General features: G+C 42.5%; 2 protein-coding genes across 3 annotated transcripts; one reads left to right on the forward strand and one right to left on the reverse strand.

Annotated features, from left to right (window-relative positions):
* Window positions 1-148: 148 nt before the first annotated feature.
* On the forward strand, window positions 149-5,942 carry sirt7 (sirtuin 7). 2 transcript variants are annotated; one of them, XM_020468706.2, is made up of 10 exons: window positions 149-558; window positions 988-1,125; window positions 1,403-1,507; window positions 2,021-2,091; window positions 2,319-2,391; window positions 2,504-2,602; window positions 2,852-3,088; window positions 3,408-3,488; window positions 3,914-4,020; window positions 4,405-5,942. In XM_020468706.2, exons 1-10 carry the CDS (start codon window positions 454-456, stop codon window positions 4,613-4,615), a joined length of 1,227 nt encoding a protein of 408 aa, XP_020324295.1. In that variant the 5' UTR covers window positions 149-453; the 3' UTR covers window positions 4,616-5,942. The 2 variants fall into 2 exon arrangements, with proteins under 2 accessions (XP_020324295.1, XP_020324296.1); XM_020468707.2 differs by having other exon boundaries at window positions 448-776.
* Window positions 5,943-7,879: 1,937 nt separating this feature from the next.
* LOC109876257 (zinc finger protein 180-like) lies at window positions 7,880-15,167 on the reverse strand. The gene is made up of 3 exons (XM_020468708.2): window positions 14,999-15,167; window positions 11,165-11,339; window positions 7,880-8,703 (listed from the first exon to the last, which is right to left on the reverse strand). Exons 1-3 carry the CDS (start codon window positions 15,005-15,007, stop codon window positions 7,901-7,903), a joined length of 987 nt encoding a protein of 328 aa, XP_020324297.2. The 5' UTR covers window positions 15,008-15,167; the 3' UTR covers window positions 7,880-7,900.
* Window positions 15,168-21,517: the final 6,350 nt, after the last annotated feature.

The following is a 21,517-nucleotide window of genomic DNA, read 5'->3' on the forward strand; positions in this document are numbered from 1 at the left end:
ATCTGTGGTCTTGTGTGACAAAACTGAACACTTTATAGAGTGTCCTTCTATTGTCCCCAGCACAAGGTGCACCTGTGTAATGATCATGCTCTTTAATCAGCTTCTTGATATGCCACACCTGACAGGTAGATGTATTATCTTGGCAGAGGAGAAATGCTCACTAACAGGGATGTAAACAAATTTGTGCACAAAATTTGAGCGAAATAAGCTTTTTGTGCGTATGTAACATGTCTAGGCTCTTATCTCAGCTCATGAGAACAACACTTTACATGTTGCATTTATATTTTTGTTCGGTATAGTTATAAAATTAATTTCTGAGTTCTAGTAAACGTTAATATTGTGAGAACGCCAGTGGGCGCAGTTTTTTTTCGAAAGCTACATTTGGCCTATTCGACGACATCCGTCCATAGCTGTCGTTGGTTTGTCTGTCAGTGTGATTCCACGTCTGTGAGAATGGAAGAGAAACCAGACACAGGCGCGTCTTCTCGGGATGAGAGAAAAGCTAAAGAGAAGGCTGAAATACTGCAAAGGGAAACCCAGCGGAAGAGTTTCAAACTGGTCAGAGAGGAGAGACTGGAGATTTGTGTAGTCCACTGTTTACAAGCTAGCTAGATGTTATGCTAGACGGCTAGCAAGCTACACCGGCGGCTTGCAAAATAACACTTATTGCAATGCACTGCAACGTTTAACAATGTTGAACTTTGGATAAAACTCTGACAGTGTTCGTACCGAGTGACATTTTCAAGAGTAGATATTGCCCATTCATGTATTCCAAAGTTAGTAACTTGCATTCTTTTGCGTCATTCTCAATGTAAAATAAGCAGCTGACAATGACTACCGAAATGTTCAGGGCTCATAAAAAGCTTCTCCGAGTAGGAGTACTGATTTAGGATCAGTTTTCCCTATTAGATCACATGATCCTAGATCAGCACTCTTACGGTTTATACCATTTGTACATGTAATTATCTATCGTCGCCTCCTTTCCAGGTAGCTAAGATCCTGAAGAAGCGGGAGAGTGAACGGACGCAGGAGGAGTCTGCGGATCTACTTCTGCACCAGGACACCGTACAGGAGCTGTGTTCGCGGCAGGTCCGCAGGAACCTTCTAAAGAGGAAGCAAGAAGAGGTCTGGTTGACGCATCTTTAGAACTGCCCAATAACACAGCCTGGTTCCAGATCTGTTTGGGCGATCTTCCCAACTGCTTGTCACTTCAAACATGACAATTTCATTGGAAGTTGGCACAAACAGACTGGCACCCAGGCTACCAATAACATGGTCTAAGTGCTGCGCTCTCTCCTTGCTTGTCTCATGTCTTAGTCTTTACTGACCTGAAACACCAGGCTAGGAGGGGTGACTATTAGCATGGAATTTGCTTGATATCTCTGTCTTTGTGCTGTTGTAGGTATTTGATGATACAGAGGACCTGAGGTGTAAAGTGGGACAGTTGGCTGAGGCAGTCAGACAGGCTCAACACCTGGTTATCTACACTGGAGCCGGGATCAGTACGGTAAATACTGGGGCTCTGTATTTCACCCTATGGCTGTGCTCCACTGGTCTAAGGGACAGTTTTATTTATGCTATCATGTCAACTCATTGTCATGCCAACCAAATATTTGGCAGCAGTGGCGTTGGCAAGAGCACACACAGATCTGGGGTCAGGGTATAACTTTGTTCTGGGGTGTGTTCACAGGAACCGAATGGCCAAAAGGGGAGGGACTAACCTGAACCAAAATGAAATGCTTGTTTTCATTGCGAAAGGTTTCTACGGTGTGCACTCATATAGCCTTTTTCAAATCTCTCCTCGGGGACCCCCGGCCGTTCTTGAACTTTTCCAGAGGTAGCACACCTTATTCAACTTACAGGAGTTATTAGGGCCTTGCTCAATGGCACATCGGCAGATTTTTCACCTAGTCTGCTCGGAGTTTCGAACCAGCGACCTTTCCGGTTACTGGCCCAATCGGCTAGGCTACCTGTCACCCATCATGACAAGAGTGACATGTGTCTGTGTCATGTTTTGCAGGCAGCGTCCATCCCAGACTACAGGGGACCAAATGGGGTTTGGACACAGCTACAGAAGGGCAGAGCAGTCAGGTGAGACAGGCTGGAGTACACAAGATGGCATCTTCGTCATACTGCACGTAATTAAGTCAACAAGATGGCATCTTCGTCATACTGCACGTAATTAAGTCAACAAGATGGCAACTTCGTCATACTGCATGAAATTAGGTCAACAAGAGGGCATCTTTGTCATACTGCATGTAAGTCAAGAGGGCAACTTCGTCATAGTGCATGTCATTAAGTCATCTCTCTCTCAACAGCTCGTCAGACCTGAGTGAAGCAGAACCTACTCTTACACACATGTGTATCAGGATGCTGCATGAGGAGAACATGGTCAGTGAGCTGGTTGTGTGTCGTCATGGACCTTGTGCTTTTAGCTTCGTCCGATTATTGAGGTGTCTGTATGATGATTTCCAACGTGTGTTTGGCATTCGTGTGTGTGCAGGTGCAGCACGTAGTGTCTCAGAACTGTGATGGGCTCCACCTGCGTAGCGGTCTTCCCAGACACACCCTCTCTGAGCTGCACGGCAACATGTTCATCGAGGTAGGACACACACACTCTCACTACATACAGTACATACAGTGTATACTACATACACTACATACAGTATATACATACAGTATATACTACATACAGTATATAGTATATACTACATACAGTATATAGTATATACAGTATATATTATATACAGTATATATTATATACTACATACAGTATATACAGTATATACTACATACAGTATGTTCCACCTAAAGAACTCACTGCATTATTCTGACATTTCCTATTTTACAGGTGTGTACTTCCTGTTCCCCGGTGAGGGAGTTTGTGCGACTCTTTGACGTGACGGAGCGCACCGCGAGGTACCGGCACGGGACGGGGCGTCGGTGTGCCCACTGCGGGGGCGAGCTCAGGGACACCATCGTACATTTCGGGGAGAGGGGCACCCTGGAGCAGCCTCTCAACTGGAGGGGGGCATCAAACGCTGCTGAGAGGGCTGACGTTATCCTCTGTCTGGGCTCCAGTCTGAAGGTAAGGACCACATGTACTAACACACAGCATCAATGAAGCCTGAAGGTAAGGACCACATGTACAAACACACAGCATCAATGAAGCCTGGAGGGTAAGGACCACATGTACAAACACACAGCAGGACTGGCAGGATGAATAGACTAAAACAGAGTGCTGCCACCTCACAGGACAATGAAATTAAATGCAAAATGAAATGAGACTTCTGTGAATATTGAATAGAATTGAGTGTTTTTTTTTGTTGTAGAACCTTGACTGGCTCCTCCTACTCCGTTTGTATGTCATCAGTGTGGTTAGACTGATCTTTCCATCTCGTTACCAGGTGCTGAAGAAGTATGGCTGTCTATGGAGCATGAATAGACCTGCTACCAGGAGACCCAAACTCTATATCGTCAATCTACAGGTCATCTTGCTACTACTTACCATGATCCAGCGTCTCCTAATCCTGGTCCCTGGCATTGCCCCAGCATTAACATATTCATGATTAGTGCTAGGACAATGCTTTTTTAAATTGTACCCCTTTGGGCCCCCGGGACCAGGATTGGGAAACACTGACTTGAACCAATAAAGCCTTTGTGTTAGAGTTGAATCTTGATCATTCAATGTAGTTTCACTTAGTTCTCCCACAGAGATGGGGCCCTGGTCACAAGTAGTGCACTATAAGGGGCCCTGGTCACAAGTAGTGCACTATAAAGGGCCCTGGTCACAAGTAGTGCACTATAAGGGGCCCTGGTCACAAGTAGTGCACTATAAGGGGCCCTGGTCACAAGTAGTGCACTATAAGGGGAATAGGGTGCCTGATTGATGATGACCTCTGTCTTGTTTTAGTGGACACCTAAAGACGACCTGGCCACGCTGAAGATCCATGGGAAATGTGACGACGTGATGCGTCTCCTTATGGAGCAGCTGAACATTCAGATCCCTGCCTACAACCAGTAAGACCTGTCTCAAAACACACACCTCGGCTGTCTTCACTAGGAAGCGAACTGGTTGGAACGGGGAGGGACATACCTCAACTTGTTGTTGCTAAAAGTTTTCCGTTGCAAATAGTTATTTTTTAAAAATGTAACCATTATTTAACTAGGCAAGTCGTGATCAGTTGAATGTTATGGTGTTGAATCGGTTGAGTTAGTACGAGGACAATCATTTTTTAATTGCACAGCTTTGGGTCCCCAGGACCAAGATTGGAAACCACTAACTTGAACCAATAAAGCCTGTGTTACAGAGTTGATTGCTATTAGTTATGCTGTGGTGTGCACTAATGAATACACCCCACCTGGATCACCCTGACTGACTCATTCCTAACTGCCCTTCCTCAGGACAGAGGACCCTGTACTCAGCTTGGCCACGCCGCTGAGACCAGAAGAGGAGGACAGTTACACTCGTAAACTCATAGCTCCGCCCGCTGGCGGGAAGGACTGCTCACCAGACTCCCTGGGACAGGGTGGAGGAACAGCAGTACAAGGAGGCTGGTTCGGACGAGGATACTCCAAAGGGAGGAAGAGGAAGAGGAGGAAGGTGGTGGTGTAGCAGAACGTTAATCATAGTAGAAATTTGACACACGATTCTCCATCTCCTTTTTGTTCTGATTGGTTGTTTTGAAATGGACGTTGATAGTAAGGAAGACGTACCAACAGAAAGAAGTGAGGGGGGAAAACCTCACTAAGACGGAGCTGTTTGTGATGCAGAGTATTATGACGTATTATTATGGTTTCAGATACTACCTCTCTAAGCCTGAGGGAGCATCCTAATAATCTCTCCTTTCTGGTCGTCACTAGTTACCACAGCCGCAAAGTCACAAACCCTGCCTCTTTCCCTGCCTCTTTCCACAATTTAAAATGTCATTTTAACCCTAACCACACTGCTAACCTTATGCCTAATCTTGAATTATGACCAAAAAGCCCCCCCCCCCCCCCAAAAAAAATGAATAAATAAATATATATGATATAGCCAATTTTGACTTTGTGGTTGTGCTATCTAGTGGAAACACTTTCTCCTGAAGTGTGCACTTGTTGACTTCCCGTCATGGGTTTAAATGAAAATGGCCGGTATTTGGAAACTCCCTATGATGCCTACACTAACCCAATGCTTTTAAGTTTGTGGGGAGTAGTGAACACTTCAGGAGGAGAGATTATTGGGCTGTAAACTTAAGAGTTTTGTTTTTCAATTGAATGGTGCTTTTATGTAGTTTTCATAGGAGTGGTGTTTTGTGTTTGTTACATGCACAGCACCTTACTAACTTTCCTCAGGGTTTCCGTCGGCGATGCCATCCTATTACAGTACAGCACATTCATGGCATTAGTATCTGTCATTGGATGGTGTTATTGTCAGGCATTTGGTTTTACAATAATGGACGTGTGAATTTAGGGTTTGTCCCAAATGGCAACCTATTCTCTATGGGTCCTGGTCAAAAGTAGAACTCTACATGGGGAAGAGGGTACCATTTGGGATGGAATCTCAGTGTTAAATGTTGTGTTTTCTTGGTGCTACACATCAGTGTTCTCCCCAAAGAATAGAAGAGTCGCTGCCCTCCTTGTGGACTGGCTACGTCACTATGGAAACACTTTACAAATAATGTGACTTATTTCTTTTTTTGAAGCATAAACCAGGTTTCCATTCAACCGTTTTGTTATTACATATCAAAATATGGAAGACCAAGGTGGGATACTTTTGTCTGTAAAATGTATTATGCAGGAAATGTCGGTGTAAACGCTTTTATGAGCAAATATTGATTTAATAGCCGTCATATTAAAGTTAACTTAGTGAGAAGACCACTTCTGTAATCACGTGACTAAGACTCGTTAGGAAATCATGTCGTTTACTAGGCTACAGATTAAATAAATTACGATGAACTTCACAGGGTGGTGAAAGTGCACGGTGATGAGCTTGATGCTCCTTTCAATAAATATCGAGGGTCTTATTCTGTTGACGTGATATTCGATGCTTGGCTGCCGTTTGACATAATGTCATGTAGCCGAAACCAGCACTGTACCTGAGAGCTGTTGGCTAGAGCACAACATGCGATGGAATTTTTTATTTGGTACATGGGAATTCAACCATAAAAGGTATTTTTAGGTGCGCTACATTTTGTTGCTCTAGATTTTTTATTTTATTTTTTAATTTCACCTTTATTTAACCAGGTAGGCTAGTTGAGAACACCTTTATTTAACCAGGTAGGCTAGTTGAGAACAAGTTCTCATTTGCAACTGAGACCTGGCCAAGATAAAGCCTAGCAGTGTGAGCAGACAACACAGAGTTACACATGGAGTAAACAATTAACAAGTCAATAACACAGTAGAAACCAAAGGGGGAGTCTATATACATTGTGTGCAAAAGGCATGAGGAGGTAGGCAAATAATTACAATTTTGCAGATTAACACTGGAGTGATAAATGATCAGATGGTCATGTACAGGTAGAGATATTGGTGTGCAAAAGAGCAGAAAAGTAAATAAATAAAAACAGTATGGGGATGAGGTAGGGAGATTGGGTGGGCTATTTACCGATGGACTATGTACAGCTGCAGCGATCGGTTAACTGCTCAGATAGCAGATGTTTGAAGTTGGTGAGGGAGATAAAAGTCTCCAACTTCAGCGATTTTTGCAATTCGTTCCAGTCACAGGCAGCAGAGAACTGGAACAAAAGGCGGCCAAATGAGGTGTTAGCTTTAGGGATGATCAGTGAGATACACCTGCTGGAGCGCGTGCTACGGGTGGGTGTTGCCATCATGACCAGTGAACTGAGATAAGGCGGAGCTTTACCTAGCATGGACTTGTAGATGACCTGGAGCCAGTGGGTCTGGCGACGAATATGTAGCGAGGGCCAGCCGACTAGAGCATACAAGTCGCAGTGGTGGGTGGTATAAGGTGCTTTAGTGACAAAACGGATGGCACTGTGATAAACTGCATCCAGTTTGCTGAGTAGAGTGTTGGAAGCAATTTTGTAGATGACATCGCCGAAGTCGAGGATCGGTAGGATAGTCAGTTTTACTAGGGTAAGTTTGGCGGCGTGAGTGAAGGAGGCTTTGTTGCGGAATAGAAAGCAGATTTTCGATTGGAGATGTTTGATATGAGTCTGGAAGGAGAGTTTACAGTCTAGCCAGACACCTAGGTACTTATAGATGTCCACATATTCAAGGTCGGAAATGGCAGGTACAGGTGTTCACCACCTTGTTAAAAAATCCTGGGGAGAACCCTGCCTCACGTTTACATAATGTTACTGGAACTTCTGTTGTTCCCGTCTTTTTTAATAGAAAGACGCTCATGGGGAAGTTTCTCATAAGTACATATCTGGGATCAGCCTCCACAATCATAACCTTAACAGTTAGTGGGGGGGGAATGACCCGGGATCAGCGTTTAGGAGCAACTTCTTTACACCGAGAAAGGCAATGATGAGCACTGAGTGATCATGATTACTACCATCATTACAATGTGAAGCCTTGTGGTAAGTCTCTACTTTGCTATATGTATAACCCTTTTGTTTCAGAGTTACTGTGAAGTCAACCCGAAGGCCAGCAGATGGCGATGTTGAGTAGTTTCATCTTGAGTAGTGTCATTTTTCCAAATAAAAATAAAAAGTACGCTGACCACGCAGCCCCTTGGTCCACTTCCTTTAACAGCCTGTGACAAGGAGTTAATGACATAAGATACAGCTCTGAACACCCCACCACACACCACTCCTACTCCAAGACGCCTGATACATATGGATCCAGAGCTGCATATTATCTACACAGGTTACCATGGTAATCAGACTGAGTAAACTGTTAGCCAATGGGAGATAGATGACTCTTTGCAAGATGTTTTCTAATGAAACTGTATTTAGGGATCTTGAACCGGTGCCAGAGAGGAAAGGGCTTTCTGGTGTTTTTTCAGTGACTCTGAATGAGCAAAGCTTTTTCCACATAGACAAGAGTAAGGTTTCTCTCCAGTGTGTGTGAGCTGGTGTTTAGTCAGGTTGAAATCTCTAGCAAAACTCTTCCCACACTGATCACAGCTATATGGTTTCTCTCCTGTGTGCATACGTTGATGTGTAGTTAGGTGACCTGAATTCCTGAAGCTCTTCCCACATTGATCACAGCTGTAAGGCTTCTCTCCTGTGTGTGTGCGTTGGTGTGTAGTTAGGGTCCCTGATTGATTGAAGCTCTTCCCACACTGATCACAGCTATATGGTTTCTCTCCTGTGTGTATGCGTTGGTGTGTAGTCAGTTGTCCTGACGTCCTGAAACTCTTCCCACACTGATCACACCTATACAGCTTCTCTCCTGTGTGTATGCATTGGTGTGTAGTCAGGTGTCCTGAATGATTGAAGCTCTTCCCACACTGATCACAGCTATAAGGCTTCTCTCCTGTGTGTAAGCGCTGGTGTGTAGTCAGGATTCCTGATACAGCAAATCTCTTCCCACACTGATCACAGCTATAAAGTTTCTCTCCTGTGTGTATTTGTTGGTGTGTAATCAGGTGTTGTGATTGTTTGAAGCTCTTCCCACACTGATCACAGCTATTGAGACGTTCTGATCTGAAGAGACTCTTCTGGAGAGTTGTCTTGTCAGCATCACGTCGTTGTTTAGGATCTCCAGATGATAAGCCCCTCCCACTGAGAGAGCAACGGTTTGGGCTGTACCCTGTGAAACAAAGATATTGAATAACATGGACATCTGAATCAGGGTACCTGACGGGACTTTAGTAAATGCAGAAAATTGCCAAATCAAAATAAACATTTTTTTATTTGATGCCGAATTCGAACATATAAAGTTTGTTTGTGAAAACTATTTCTAAGATGTATACTTTGTTTTTCCTGAACTCACTGCACTCGACCAAAAGGAGGAGACTTGAGCTGCTCCTGCTAGAACATATGCAGATTAAACAGGACAAAGACATATCTGACATGGGCAGAAAACTTACATTGTTGTTAATCTGGGGCAGCAGGGTAGCCTAGTGGTTAGAGCGTTGGACTATTAACCGGAAGGTTGCAAGTTCAAACCCCCGAGCTGACAAGGTACAAATCTGTCGTTCTTCCCCTGAACAGGCAGTTAACCCACTGTTCCTAGGCTGTCATTGAAAATAAGAATTTGTTCTTAACTGACTTGCCTGGTTAAATAAAGGTAAAAAAATATAAAAAAATCTAACTACACGGTCTAATTTACAGGAGCTGCTACAGTGACAGAACACCATGCTGAGGAGAGTGCACAGTTATGAACTTGAAAATGTATCAATAAACCAATTAGGCACTTTTGGGCAGACTGGATACAACATTTTGAACAGTAATGCAATGGATCATTGAATCAGTCAAAAACGTTGCACATATACTGCAAAATCTAAGTACGTGTACTATGCATTTTGCTCGCATTTGTGCATCACAACACTGAAGTGTAAGGAGCCTCCAATTTATAAATAGACCGGATCTTTATATTTACCACTTGGGTCCTGTTTCAGTAATAATGAAATCAGACCTTCTTGTTGCGTGTCTGATATTCTACCATTTATACAGGAGTGGTTAAAACATGCTAAGAACGGTCCTCTGAAAATATCCCAAAAGGTTTGGTCTTGTCAACTGGTATGCTGTCCAACCATGGAGTTTTCCCAGATTCATTCATCAAGAAGTTCCTTCTGTGTAACTTGGCTTCACATGAGTCTTTCTGTACAGCTGTTCATTTGACATTATTCATAGAAAAATAATCCCTACAGTTCTTCGGTTGGTGGAGATGGAGGAGACTGAAATGAAAACGCTTAAAGTACTTTGCTTCCTCTTTCAACATATTGTTTGGTGAATCATGGGGTGACTAGATCATCTTCCTCTTTCATCATATTGTCTGGTGAATCATGGGGTGACTAGATCATCTTCCTCTTTCATCATATTGTCTGGTGAATCATGGGATGACTAGATCATCTTCCTCTTTCATCATATTGTCTGGTGAATCATGGGGTGACTAGATCATCTTCCTCTTTCATCATATTGTCTGGTGAATCATGGGGTGACTAGATCATCTTCCTCTTTCATCATATTGTTTGGTGAATCATGGGGTGACTAGATCATCTGTCACAAGTCATTTGGTGCATTTTTCCTACTGTCATAACTAGTTTGTTGCCTTGACAAAGTCCTTTCTGAAGATTGTTATGAATATGAATAGTGATTCATTTACGTCTGTCCCTCGTTTTAAGTTCAACCCTGTTTCATAAACTCAACTCTCGTTTCAATATGGTGAAACTATTCCTCAAAAAAATTCAAATCCAAAAGAAACAATGAACATCTAATAGTCAAATCAGAGTAAAAGCAGGTGAGCTGGTTCTACTGGTTTTGTCAATTTACTGCTGTTTTGTGGTGGAAAACTATGCAAGTCAACCCTTTTACCCAAACATAGACATGCTAGAAATGTTTCTGTTGTTGTGAAGATTGCATTCAATTGCCGCTCCCTGTTACACAATACAATCTTCCATCCCCCCGTCACAAGCGGTTTTATGGCTGATTTAAAGGACTATTTCACCCATGTAATCCAGTGGTTTTGATGTTTTCAGTCGTCCCTTGTTACATTCAACCGTGTCTCTTTATTTGGCACATAGGCACTTAGTACAGTAATATTTGTATTCAATATGTCTTGAGATGAAAAAACATGTGTTCTATTAAGTTGAACATGTGCTCTATATGACAGAATGTTCAAATTAGGTGAAATATATATTTTGGACCAAGTTACACTTTTAAAAATGGGTGAAACTACCCAGATATTTTAATCAATATATAATTCATCAATTAATGACTAAAGTGCATAAAGATGGCAGAATTATGATATGAAGTCATAGTTTTAGAACTATCCAGAAAGATTTGAAACTACGGTGCTCGACATTGTTCAATCTTCCAATAAATCAACACACTCTACTTTTTACGAGTTTTCAAACTGCCAGCGTCTTGAAACTAAAATTGAGATCATGTTTACTGTGCTAATGACCATACCAAAAAAACAACAAAAGATAGCAGTGTGGAAAACAGTGAACTCAGAAAAAGGAGTAATGTGGTAAGTACATGCGGGCCGCCATCTTTATGCACCTCCGCTATCGTTTCAGAAGCAGACTGTAGTCTAATCTACACACCATGGTTCTTACTAAATGAAATCCAATTTCCCTCTTCCTTCTCTTCTCCTCCTCTCTCAGTTCCACTCTGCCCCGGTGTTTTCCTGCAGTCGACCAGACGCAGCAGTAAAGCGGTCCCGCGAGGCGTTTGACCTGGGGACTCCGTGAGGGTAGAGGGGAACGGGCTAGCTTTGTCCTGTTGGCCGCAATAAATATCAAACATAGTTTATCATTAAACCAAATATTGTATCACTTTAGTCAACACCTCTGATTTGGGAGCATCTCTAGAATATCTCCGTTTTCCTCAAATGTTAAATCGTTCACTACTTCCCACTAATCTAATAGCAGTGTGTTGGTGGAGGCATGGGCTAGTCAGAGTTTCCATCATATTTACTATACCAGTAATTTACTTTCAAAACAGAGGAAGAGGCGACTTGTGGCTTATTTGATCGAATATACGTTTCGTAATTATTAAGTTGTTACGAGTGTACTGATAAAAGTAGGACACGTGACATGTCAGCAATATTGAGAGAAAAAAAAAACACTAGTGCCAGGTCGACATTAGTTACCATAGCCACAAAGTCATAACCTGTATTACTTTACCCCACTGGTCATCTATGAACGTTTGAACATCTTGAGGAACAATCTGGCCTTAACAATTTATCATCTTAAAATGTCATATTAAACCTAACCTTAACCACACTGCTAACCTTATGCCTGACCCTAACCTTAAAATATATATATATATTTTTTTAGTTTCCATGAATTTCTACGATATAAATGTTTTACTTTGTGGCTGTGATAACGACTACCTTCCATTTTTTAAGACACTTCTTTTCATTGCCATTACACATAAGAAGCCAACCACTGGCAATTCATTATGGGGTTTAGTTACAGGAACGTGGTGTCTCACCCCACAACAGGGGAGCTACAGAAGAGTTAGGAGAATGAATGTGGACAGAATAATAGCTTTGGATGGGTGGGTGATAACCAGAGGAGGCAGATGGGATTGTATGGCAGGGACCTTAGTCCCACAGTACCTATCGCGGTGACAACCAGAAGAGGCAGATGGGATTGTATGGCAGGGACTTTAGTCCCACAGTACCTATCACTGTGAGTCCACCATGGCTCCTCCAACCTCCAGTAGTTGATTTACACGTGTTGGAGAGAGTACAGAGAGACATGTAGGCAGGGAGGGGGTTGATCCATGACAGTTCTTTAAAAGGCGTCTGGAAAGTGTCCATCTGTATTCTTTACCCCAATATACAGATGGATGGAAAGACCCAAGGACAGGTCAGACTGGACCAGCCTTTGTTGAACAGGAAAGTGGCTGTCAGGAGACGTATTACAGACCACCTGGCTGTGTACATGGCAGCGCTGATGGCCAAACTGTTGGCCTTGCAGTGGGTGGAGGAAGTCAAACCAGACAGAGTAGCTATATGTTAATGTGCTGTGTTGATGAGTCTGTAATCATTTAGCTCACATAGCAGACAAGGAGCGCTACATGAGGAAATTCTAATTCAGGCCCGGTTGAGACAGATGGGTGTCCATATAAGGTTTGCTTGGGTCCCGGCCCATGTGGGGGTGGAAGGGAATGAGGAAGTAGATGCACTAGCTAAACAGGCCATTAGGAGAGGAGCAAGTCAGAGGCTGAGGGAATGATATGGGCAGTGGTGGTGCAGAGATGGCAGGAGCAGTAGAACAGTGACACTAAAGACAGGCCTCTATTCACTGTGGTGGTGCAGAGATGGCAGGAGCAGTGGAACAGTGACAATAAGGGCAGGCCTCTATTCACTGTGGTGGTGCAGAGATGGCAGGCCTCTATTCACTGTGGTGGTGCAGAGATGGCAGGAGCAGTGGAACAGTGACAATAAAGACAGGCCTCTATTCACTGTGGTGGTGCAGAGATGGCAGGAGCAGTGGAACAGTGACAATAAGGGCAGGCCTCTATTCACTGTGGTGGTGCAGAGATGGCAGGAGCAGTGGAACAGTGACAATAAGGGCAGGCCTCTATTCACTGTGGTGGTGCAGAGATGGCAGGAGCAGTGGAACAGTGACAATAAGGGCAGGCCTCTATTCACTGTGGTGGTGCAGAGATGGCAGGAGCAGTGGAACAGTGACAATAAGGGCAGGCCTCTATTCACTGTGGTGGTGCAGAGATGGCAGGCCTCTATTCACTGTGGTGGTGCAGAGATGGCAGGAGCAGTGGAACAGTGACAATAAGGGCAGGCCTCTATTCACTGTTGACATTTTAGTCATTTAGCAGACACTGATCTAGAGCGACTTACACAAACAATTAGAGTTAAGTTGCTCAGAGGCACAGACAGATTTGTCACCTATTCGGCTCGGGTTACTGGCCCAACGCTCTAAACTGCTAGGTTTACCTGCCACCCCTATTCCAGGTACAGAGTAAAGTAGGGGAGGATGGTAGGAATGGACAGAAGAGAGGAGGCTTTCCTTACAATGCTAAGGGTAGGACACAGCCAGGTGAATAAGTGATTACATGTGACAGGAAAGCACCCAACAGGAAGGTGTAATTACTTCCAGGAAACAGAGACAGTGGAGAATGTACTGATACAGTGTGGGCAGTATGATAGGGAAACAGAGACAGTGGAGAATGTACTGATACAGTGTGGGCAGTATGATAGGGAAACAGAGACAGTGGAGAATGTACTGATACAGTGTGGGCAGTATGATAGGGAAACAGAGACAGTGGAGAATGTACTGATACAGTGTGGGCAGTATGATAGGGAAACAGAGACTGTAGAGAATGTACTGATACAGTGTGGGCAGTATGATAGGGAAACAGAGACAGTGGAGAATGTACTGATACAGTGTGGGCAGTATGATAGGGAAACAGAGACAGTGGAGAATGTACTGATACAGTGTGGGCAGTATGATAGGGAAACAGAGACAGTGGAGAATGTACTGATACAGTGTGGGCAGTATGATAGGGAAACAGAGACAGTGGAGAATGTACTGATACAGTGTGGGCAGTATGATAGGGAAACAGAGACTGTGGAGAATGTACTGATACAGTGTGGGCAGTATGATAGGGAAACAGAGACAGTGGAGAATGTACTGATACAGTGTGGGCAGTATGATAGGGAAACAGAGACAGTGGAGAATGTACTGATACAGTGTGGGCAGTATGATAGGGAAACAGAGACAGTGGAGAATGTACTGATACAGTGTGGGCAGTATGATAGGGAAACAGAGACTGTGGAGAATGTACTGATACAGTGTGGGCAGTATGATAGGGAAACAGAGACAGTGGAGAATGTACTGATACAGTGTGGGCAGTATGATAGGGAAACAGAGACAGTGGAGAATGTACTGATACAGTGTGGGCAGTATGATAGGGAAACAGAGACAGTGGAGAATGTACTGATACAGTGTGGGCAGTATGATAGGGAAACAGAGACAGTGGAGAATGTACTGATACAGTGTGGGCAGTATGATAGGGAAAGAGAGAGACTGATACTGTATGAGGGAGAAAGGGGTACAGGAATTGAGGTTGATAAGCATACTGAGTTGAACATCGTTAGATAACAGTCGCAAAAATTTATATTTTTTTCATATAATTAATAATCTGACCTTCAAATAAGTGGAGGTGAACAAGTGTACACTTTGAGAGGAAGGAGAGATGCTTAGGCGTAGATTCCTCCGCATTATAAAATAGGACGCTACTTTGCCGAAGGAAAAAAAAATCCCAACAAGTTTTACCGTCATGTTCTTTTGTCCAGCCGTTTAAACTGAACACAGCAATGTAGAGGATCAAAGATGATGAAAACTAGTCCTAGACGTTTTATACAACACATCAGACCTACACTGTTAAAAGTAAACCAGACTTACCGGATTCATCGTGGAAGCTATTGTTTATTCCGCGTTTCTTACTAAAGAAAATAAATGTGTAGGCTACAGCGCAGTTACTATGTTGTCACAATGTTAACAGAAGGTTTGGGGGGTTTCCGGCCGCAAGAGAATTCCAGTCTCGATGTTGCAACCGATGCACACCCCTAGACCAGAGCAATCAAACATCTACTTAAATATCCAAGCTCAATTACTTTATGACAACATAACGTCTCACATCACATGTAGGCTAATCTTACTTCAGAAAGTTATTTGATAAGATTGCACCGATCTATAAAAGTCGAGTAAAGTCAAGAAAACAACCAACAACACCACTTTCACTAAGAATCCTGTTTTCTGCTATCGGCTACTTTTACCTGACAGCAACTTGGAACAGAGTTCTATTTGAGTCCAGATGTTCTCAAGGCTGTTGTTGCATCTCCCTCCATGCAGCCTGGAATCATAGAGAGAGACAACAAACACACTTTATAACTGGTGAAAAACTACACCTGATACTTCCATTAAGCAGGAAAAAGTCTCTATCATAACAGATGTGTAGCACTGTAAGACACGTGTTTCTCTGTTGTTGTTTTAAACCTGTTTTATTCTCAGGACCAGGACTATAACGTTGAGTGTTGTGACACAGGGAAACAACATATCCTGGTCTCTTCTACATAATACTACATTAAAAAAAAAGAATATGCAATCAGCAATGTAAACAAAACAAGAAAACATGAACCTACATTGCAGATGTATGTTTTACTGTGACATTTACATGCAAGCATTCGTTCTGCGTAAACAGTAGAATGTTGAGGTATAATATTATCAAGTGTATTTCCAGAGTGAAGAGAGAGAGGTTTGGTAGGAGACCTTACTGGCTGTGAGGAAACAGAAGAGTGTGAGGTCTGTGGTTGACCTATAAGTACTGATGGGCAGAGCTGGCTTCCTGCCCCCATGATGCCTCTTCCTAACAACCGACACATCATTCAATTCACAATGAAAATGTGTGAACATCTTTCTGGAGCTTAATACACAATAAGGGAAGTTTGAAGATATCCATATTCAAATCCTTTCAAATCTATGCATCAACATCTGACAACACTAATAGGCCTGTGGCTTCTGTACTTCTATATGTCCCATAATACAAGAGGTCTATGCTCCTTGTAAAAAAAAAAAATCGTTGTTATTATAGATTTTAATACGCCCACGAAGGTTCGACCATCAGGCAGGGCCATGACTACACCAGTGAGGAACCAATTAAGTTCCTGCCTAGCAACAGAGTTTTATTGGCTGTCTAGATGTGCAAGGAGTTGACGCCTCACCTAGTAGGACGGTATAAATATATGTGCTTCTATAATCATCTCTTTGTCTTTGCAGCTGTATGACCCAGTGGGTGAATCACGTTGGGTGAATCACGTTGGGTGAATCACGTTGGGTGAATCACGTTGGGTGAATCACGTTGGTTTGAGCTTTTTCTAGTTGTCTGTGAGTTTTTACTGTTTGTTCTGAATTTAACAATACACACCTAGTATTGTTGAAACATTATTCTACATTATACAGTTATTTAATGGATAATAGGAGTTAATGACATAAGATACAGCTCTGAACACCCCACCACACACCACTCCTACTCCAAGACGCCTGATACATATGGATCCGGAGCTGCATATTATCTACACAGGTTACCATGGTAATCAGACTGAGTAAACTGTTAGACAATGGGAGATAGATGACTCTTTACAATATGTTTTCTATTGAAACTTTATTTAGGGATCTGAAACCAGTGCCAGAGAGAAGGGAGATGAAAGATAACAGGTTTGTGCTTTCTGGTGTTTTATCAGTGACCCTGAATGAGCAAAGCTCTTTCCACATAGACAGGAGTGAGGACTCTCTCCAATGTGTGTGAGCTGGTGTTTAGTCAGAGTGAAATCTCGAGCAAAACTCTTTCCACACTGATCACAGCTATAAGGCTTCTCTCCTGTGTGTATGCGTTGGTGTGTAGTCAGGGCTCCTGATTGTTTGAAGCATTTATATGATTTCTCTGATGAGATTTTAAGGTTTTAGATACAGCGAAACCCTTCCCACACTGAGAGCAGTGGTATGGTTTCTCTCTGGTGTGAATCCCTCTGTTTAGTAGAATTCTTCCCACAGTCAGAGCAGCAGTGGTAAGGTTTCTTCCCTATATCTCTCTGCTGGTGTTTCTTGATGTGTCCTGTTCTGGAGAGACTCTTCTCTGTCTTGTCAGCATCATGATGTTGTTGAGGCTCCCCAGATGATAAGCCCCTCCCACTGAGAGAGCAACGATTAGGGCTGTCCCCTGTGAAACAAAGACATTGAATAGTTAGGTTTTGCAAATATGGGTCCATAAACAGATGAGTTGTTCCATGAATTGAATGCCTTTTGTGTCCCTTTCATATTTTTTCTGTAGAAATTGTGCACCAATATTAAATTTTAAATCTGTTATATTTAATAAAGTTCCCTTTAATACAGAACACATGGAGGATTCGATTAATCAGATGTTTAATATGAATAAATACTTGGTAAAGTGACACAATTCAGCATTGAGGTCCTTCTGTCAACCCTGTGTAACTTCTAGAAAGATTTTAACCCACCTAATACAGAGTTTGGTTTTTCAATTGAATGGTGCTTTTATGTAGTTTTCATAGGAGTGGTGTTTTGTGTTTGTTACATGCACAGCACCTTACTAACTTTCCTCAGGGTTGCCGTCGGCGATGCCATCCTATTACAGTACAGCACATTCATGGCATTAGTATCTGTCATTGGATGGTGTTATTGTCAGGCATTTGGTTTTACAATAATGGAAGTGTGAATTTAGGGGTTGTCCCAAATGGCAACCTATTCTCTATGGGTCCTGGTCAAAAGTAGAACTCTACATGGGGAAGAGGGTACCATTTGGGATGGAATCTCAGTGTTAAATGTTGTGTTTTCTTGGTGCTACACATCAGTGTTCTCCCCAAAGAATAGAAGAGGCGCTGCCCTCCTTGTGGACTGGTTACGCCACTATGGAAACACTTAAAAAAAAACGTTATTTGTTTTCATAGACCAGGTTTCCATCCAACCTAGACAAGGTGGGATTGCACTAGCAGCTAACCCTAAACCCATTAAAACCTCACCACTATACCAACTAACCCTACACCCATTAAAACCTCACCACTATACCAACTAACCCTACACCCATTAAAACCTCACCACTATACCAACTAACCCTACACCCATTAAAACCTCACCACTATACCAACTAACCCTACACCCATTAAAACCTCACCACTATACCAGCTAACCCTACACCCATTAAAACCTCACCACTATACCAACTAACCCTACACCCATTAAAACCTCACCACTATACCAACTAACCCGACACCCATTAAAACGTCACCACGATTCCAACTAACCCTACACCCATTAAAACCTCACCACTATACCAACTAACCCTACACCTATTAAAACCTCACCACTATACCAACTAACCCGACACCCATTAAAACGTCACCACTATACCAACTAACCCTACACCCATTAAAACCTCACCACTATACCAACTAACCCCTACACCCATTAAAACCTCACCACTATACCAACTAACCCTACACCCATTAAAACCTCACCACTATAACAACTAACCCTAAACCCATTAAAACGTCACCACTATTGTGCTGCTATCCTGTTAGAAGGTAACAGATTATTTTATTACTGTGGTTAAAATGGATTTTCATTGTGTTCCATGGTGTTTTCGCCCCCTAGTGGAGCTTTCTGGTACTTATAAAGACTGTACGGAAACAGGAAGTAGAGTAGTCGTTCTGTACGCAGAGAAGCAGCTAAAAACAACGCTATGGTGCAGGTCTTTCAGTGCAGTTTTTTCTTGTCACGCTTCAGCCTCGGAAAATATTTGTGTGTAATTGCTAGTGATGATAATCTTGTTATTGATATTGTTTACTTATCAATGTTAGTTGCATTTACTCAAACAAATGACCTTGCCTTTCATGTATGCCTTCAGCCGTATTACTTTGCTCGTGCGTCATGTAAACGAAGGAGAACATACAATACTTTAGTTTTATTACTGTTTCTAGTGTAATATGCTTTGTTATTGTACAGAGTTGGTGGCACATTATTAGAATAATGAAAGGAGTTCGCTAGTTGCTACTCATTTGGTAATTAGCTATCTGGTTTGTCATCATGCCAGATACATTGTACCTTGGCACGTGCTTTGTATTTATGCAAATTCAACTTGAAATGTATAATGTACAGCTGCAGTATGTCGATGTGAATTGAATACGAAAGTATATTATTTTCTGTATTTTGAAGTCTCACAACATAAACGTTTTCAATATATTAATTCAAGAAAAGTCACGCCTTGGGAGTTTTATTGAAGACTTCGTTGTTAGCTATCTGTCTAGTTTTGCATGGGAACGCAATTTCAGGGAAGAATAACTATACAAACTAACCCAACACCCATTAAAACCTCACCACTATACCAACTAACCCTACATCCATTAAAACCTCACCGCTATACCAACTAACCCTACACCCATTAAAACCTCACCACTATTCCAACCCATTAAAACCTCACCACTATACCAACTAAACCTACACCCATTAAAACCTCACCACTATACCAACTAACCCTAAACCCATTAAAACGTCACCACTATTGTGCTGCCATCCTGTTAGAAGGTAACAGATTATTTTATTACTGTGGTTAAAATGGATTTTCATTGTGTTCCATGGTGTTTTTCGCCCCCTAGTGGAGCTTTCTGGTACTTATAAAGACTACGGAAACAAGGAAGTAGAGTAGTCGTTCTGTACGCAGAGAAGCAGCTAAAAACAACGCTATGGTGCAGGTCTTTCAGTGCAGTTTTTTCTTGTCACGCTTCAGCCTCGGAAAATATTTCAATATATTAATTCAAGAAAAGTCACGCCTTGGGAGTTTTATTGAAGACTTCGTTGTTAGCTATCTGTCTAGTTTTGCATGGGAACGCAATTTCAGGGAAGAATAACTATACCAACTAACCCTACACCCATTAAAACCTCACCACTATACCAACTAAACCTACACCCATTAAAACGTCACCACTATACCAACTAACCCTACACCCATTAAAACGTCACCACTATACCAACTAACCCTACACCCATTAACTCACCACTATACAGCTACCCTACACCCATTAAAACCTCACCACTGTTCCACTACAGCACCAGTCTGTTTGTTTCCCCCCTAGTCTGATAGTTTTCAAAATAAAAGACTGAATGTGATACACAGCATCCGAGAAGAGCATTGGCGACTCTAGCATGGTGGTGGAAAATGGTGTTTCAGAAAGTACACACAGTTTCCCTGTGGTTTTATTCTGCCTGCTCGCCGTTAAAGGGGAAAGTTACCTAAAATCCCACATTTCCCAAGTGATTCCATACATTGAAACTAGTTAGGTGGAGTTCTCCTCTCTCTCCCTACAGTGTAGAACTGGAGAGCTGCTAAAATGAGTCATGTGACGTGTCTTTGTGCGGCTCATTGTCAGTCAAAGAACAATTAAGAAAACCGTGAATTGAGGACAAATTACTTTTATTTAAAGGGTCTGGCCAAATTAGCTATTTTAATTAAAAATACTATCGGTTTTAAGTCAGGAAATGTGTACTTAACACCTAAAACAATTGTGATGATTTTATATTATTATTTCAGGTGGCCGACTGCAACAACAGGGAAGGAGAAGGCACATTTCACCAAACTAATTTCAATGTTTGGGATTTTAGGTAAACTTCCCCTTTATATGGAGGAAATCTACAACTTCGCAGCCTGAATGGAGAATGTTTTATCTACGAACCGGTCCATGGGGATATGAGTGTATAGCAGGGATATAAGCATATAAACCCTGTCGTCTACACCTGTTGTATTGGCCCAATAACGTTTCATTTGATATGATAAAACGACTCAAAACGACTTCAAACGTTGCATGACGTATGTTTTTCTCTCTCAACCACATTGGTTAACAGGAAAGTGTTCTGGTACTTTGTTTACACGCTAATCGCGGAGATTTATTGGAAATGTATAGGATGCGTTCGTAACTTCGCTCTGGCTATCTACTCCGATTTCAGAGCACTCTCGTCTGAGTGCCAGAGCGCAGAATAACTGATGAATTTACGAAAGCTCAACACCTGTTGAAAATGTCTGGTGTCAGTAAACGTCGGCAAAAAAAAAAAAAGCAGCACAGTTACAATCACCAACCACTTGGATACAATGAAATAAGCCTAACCAGCTCTGCTAGGACGAGTAAAATGTTCAGAGCGAGGGGTTCTCTCATTTGTGCCTGGAAGTAGCAAGCCGGTTAGCTTGGGCGCTTGACTGCCGTTGTGAGGTTAAAACGCTCAGATCAACCCTACTCCGCGAAACCCTCTGTGTTTAAGAACGCCCTGAGCGCACCCCGGCACCCGAGATTGAATTCACGAACACACCCTAAATCTACGTTGTGCGGGTTTGCGTAATCACGTGATGTGAGTTTTTACGCA

Source organism: Oncorhynchus kisutch, unplaced genomic scaffold, assembly GCF_002021735.2.
Source record: "Oncorhynchus kisutch isolate 150728-3 unplaced genomic scaffold, Okis_V2 Okis01b-Okis20b_hom, whole genome shotgun sequence".
In the NCBI taxonomy this organism is placed as follows: Eukaryota; Metazoa; Chordata; class Actinopteri; order Salmoniformes; family Salmonidae; genus Oncorhynchus; species Oncorhynchus kisutch.

What these genes read in the sequence shown, in the direction of transcription:
- sirt7 (XM_020468706.2), top strand. Translation starts at nt 454, where the DNA reads ATGGAAGAGAAACCAGACACAGGCGCGTCTTCTCGGGATGAGAGAAAA. An exon ending in CAGAAGGGCAGAGCAGTCAG is followed by an intron (nt 2,092 to 2,318) that starts GTGAGACAGGCT and finishes CTCTCTCAACAG; the next exon opens with CTCGTCAGACCTGAGTGAAG. An exon ending in TGCTGCATGAGGAGAACATG is followed by an intron (nt 2,392 to 2,503) that starts GTCAGTGAGCTG and finishes GTGTGTGTGCAG; the next exon opens with GTGCAGCACGTAGTGTCTCA.
- LOC109876257 (XM_020468708.2), bottom strand. An exon ending in TTCATTTAGTAAGAACCATG is followed by an intron (nt 8,704 to 11,164) that starts GTGTGTAGATTA and finishes TTTGTTTCACAG; the next exon opens with GGTACAGCCCAAACCGTTGC.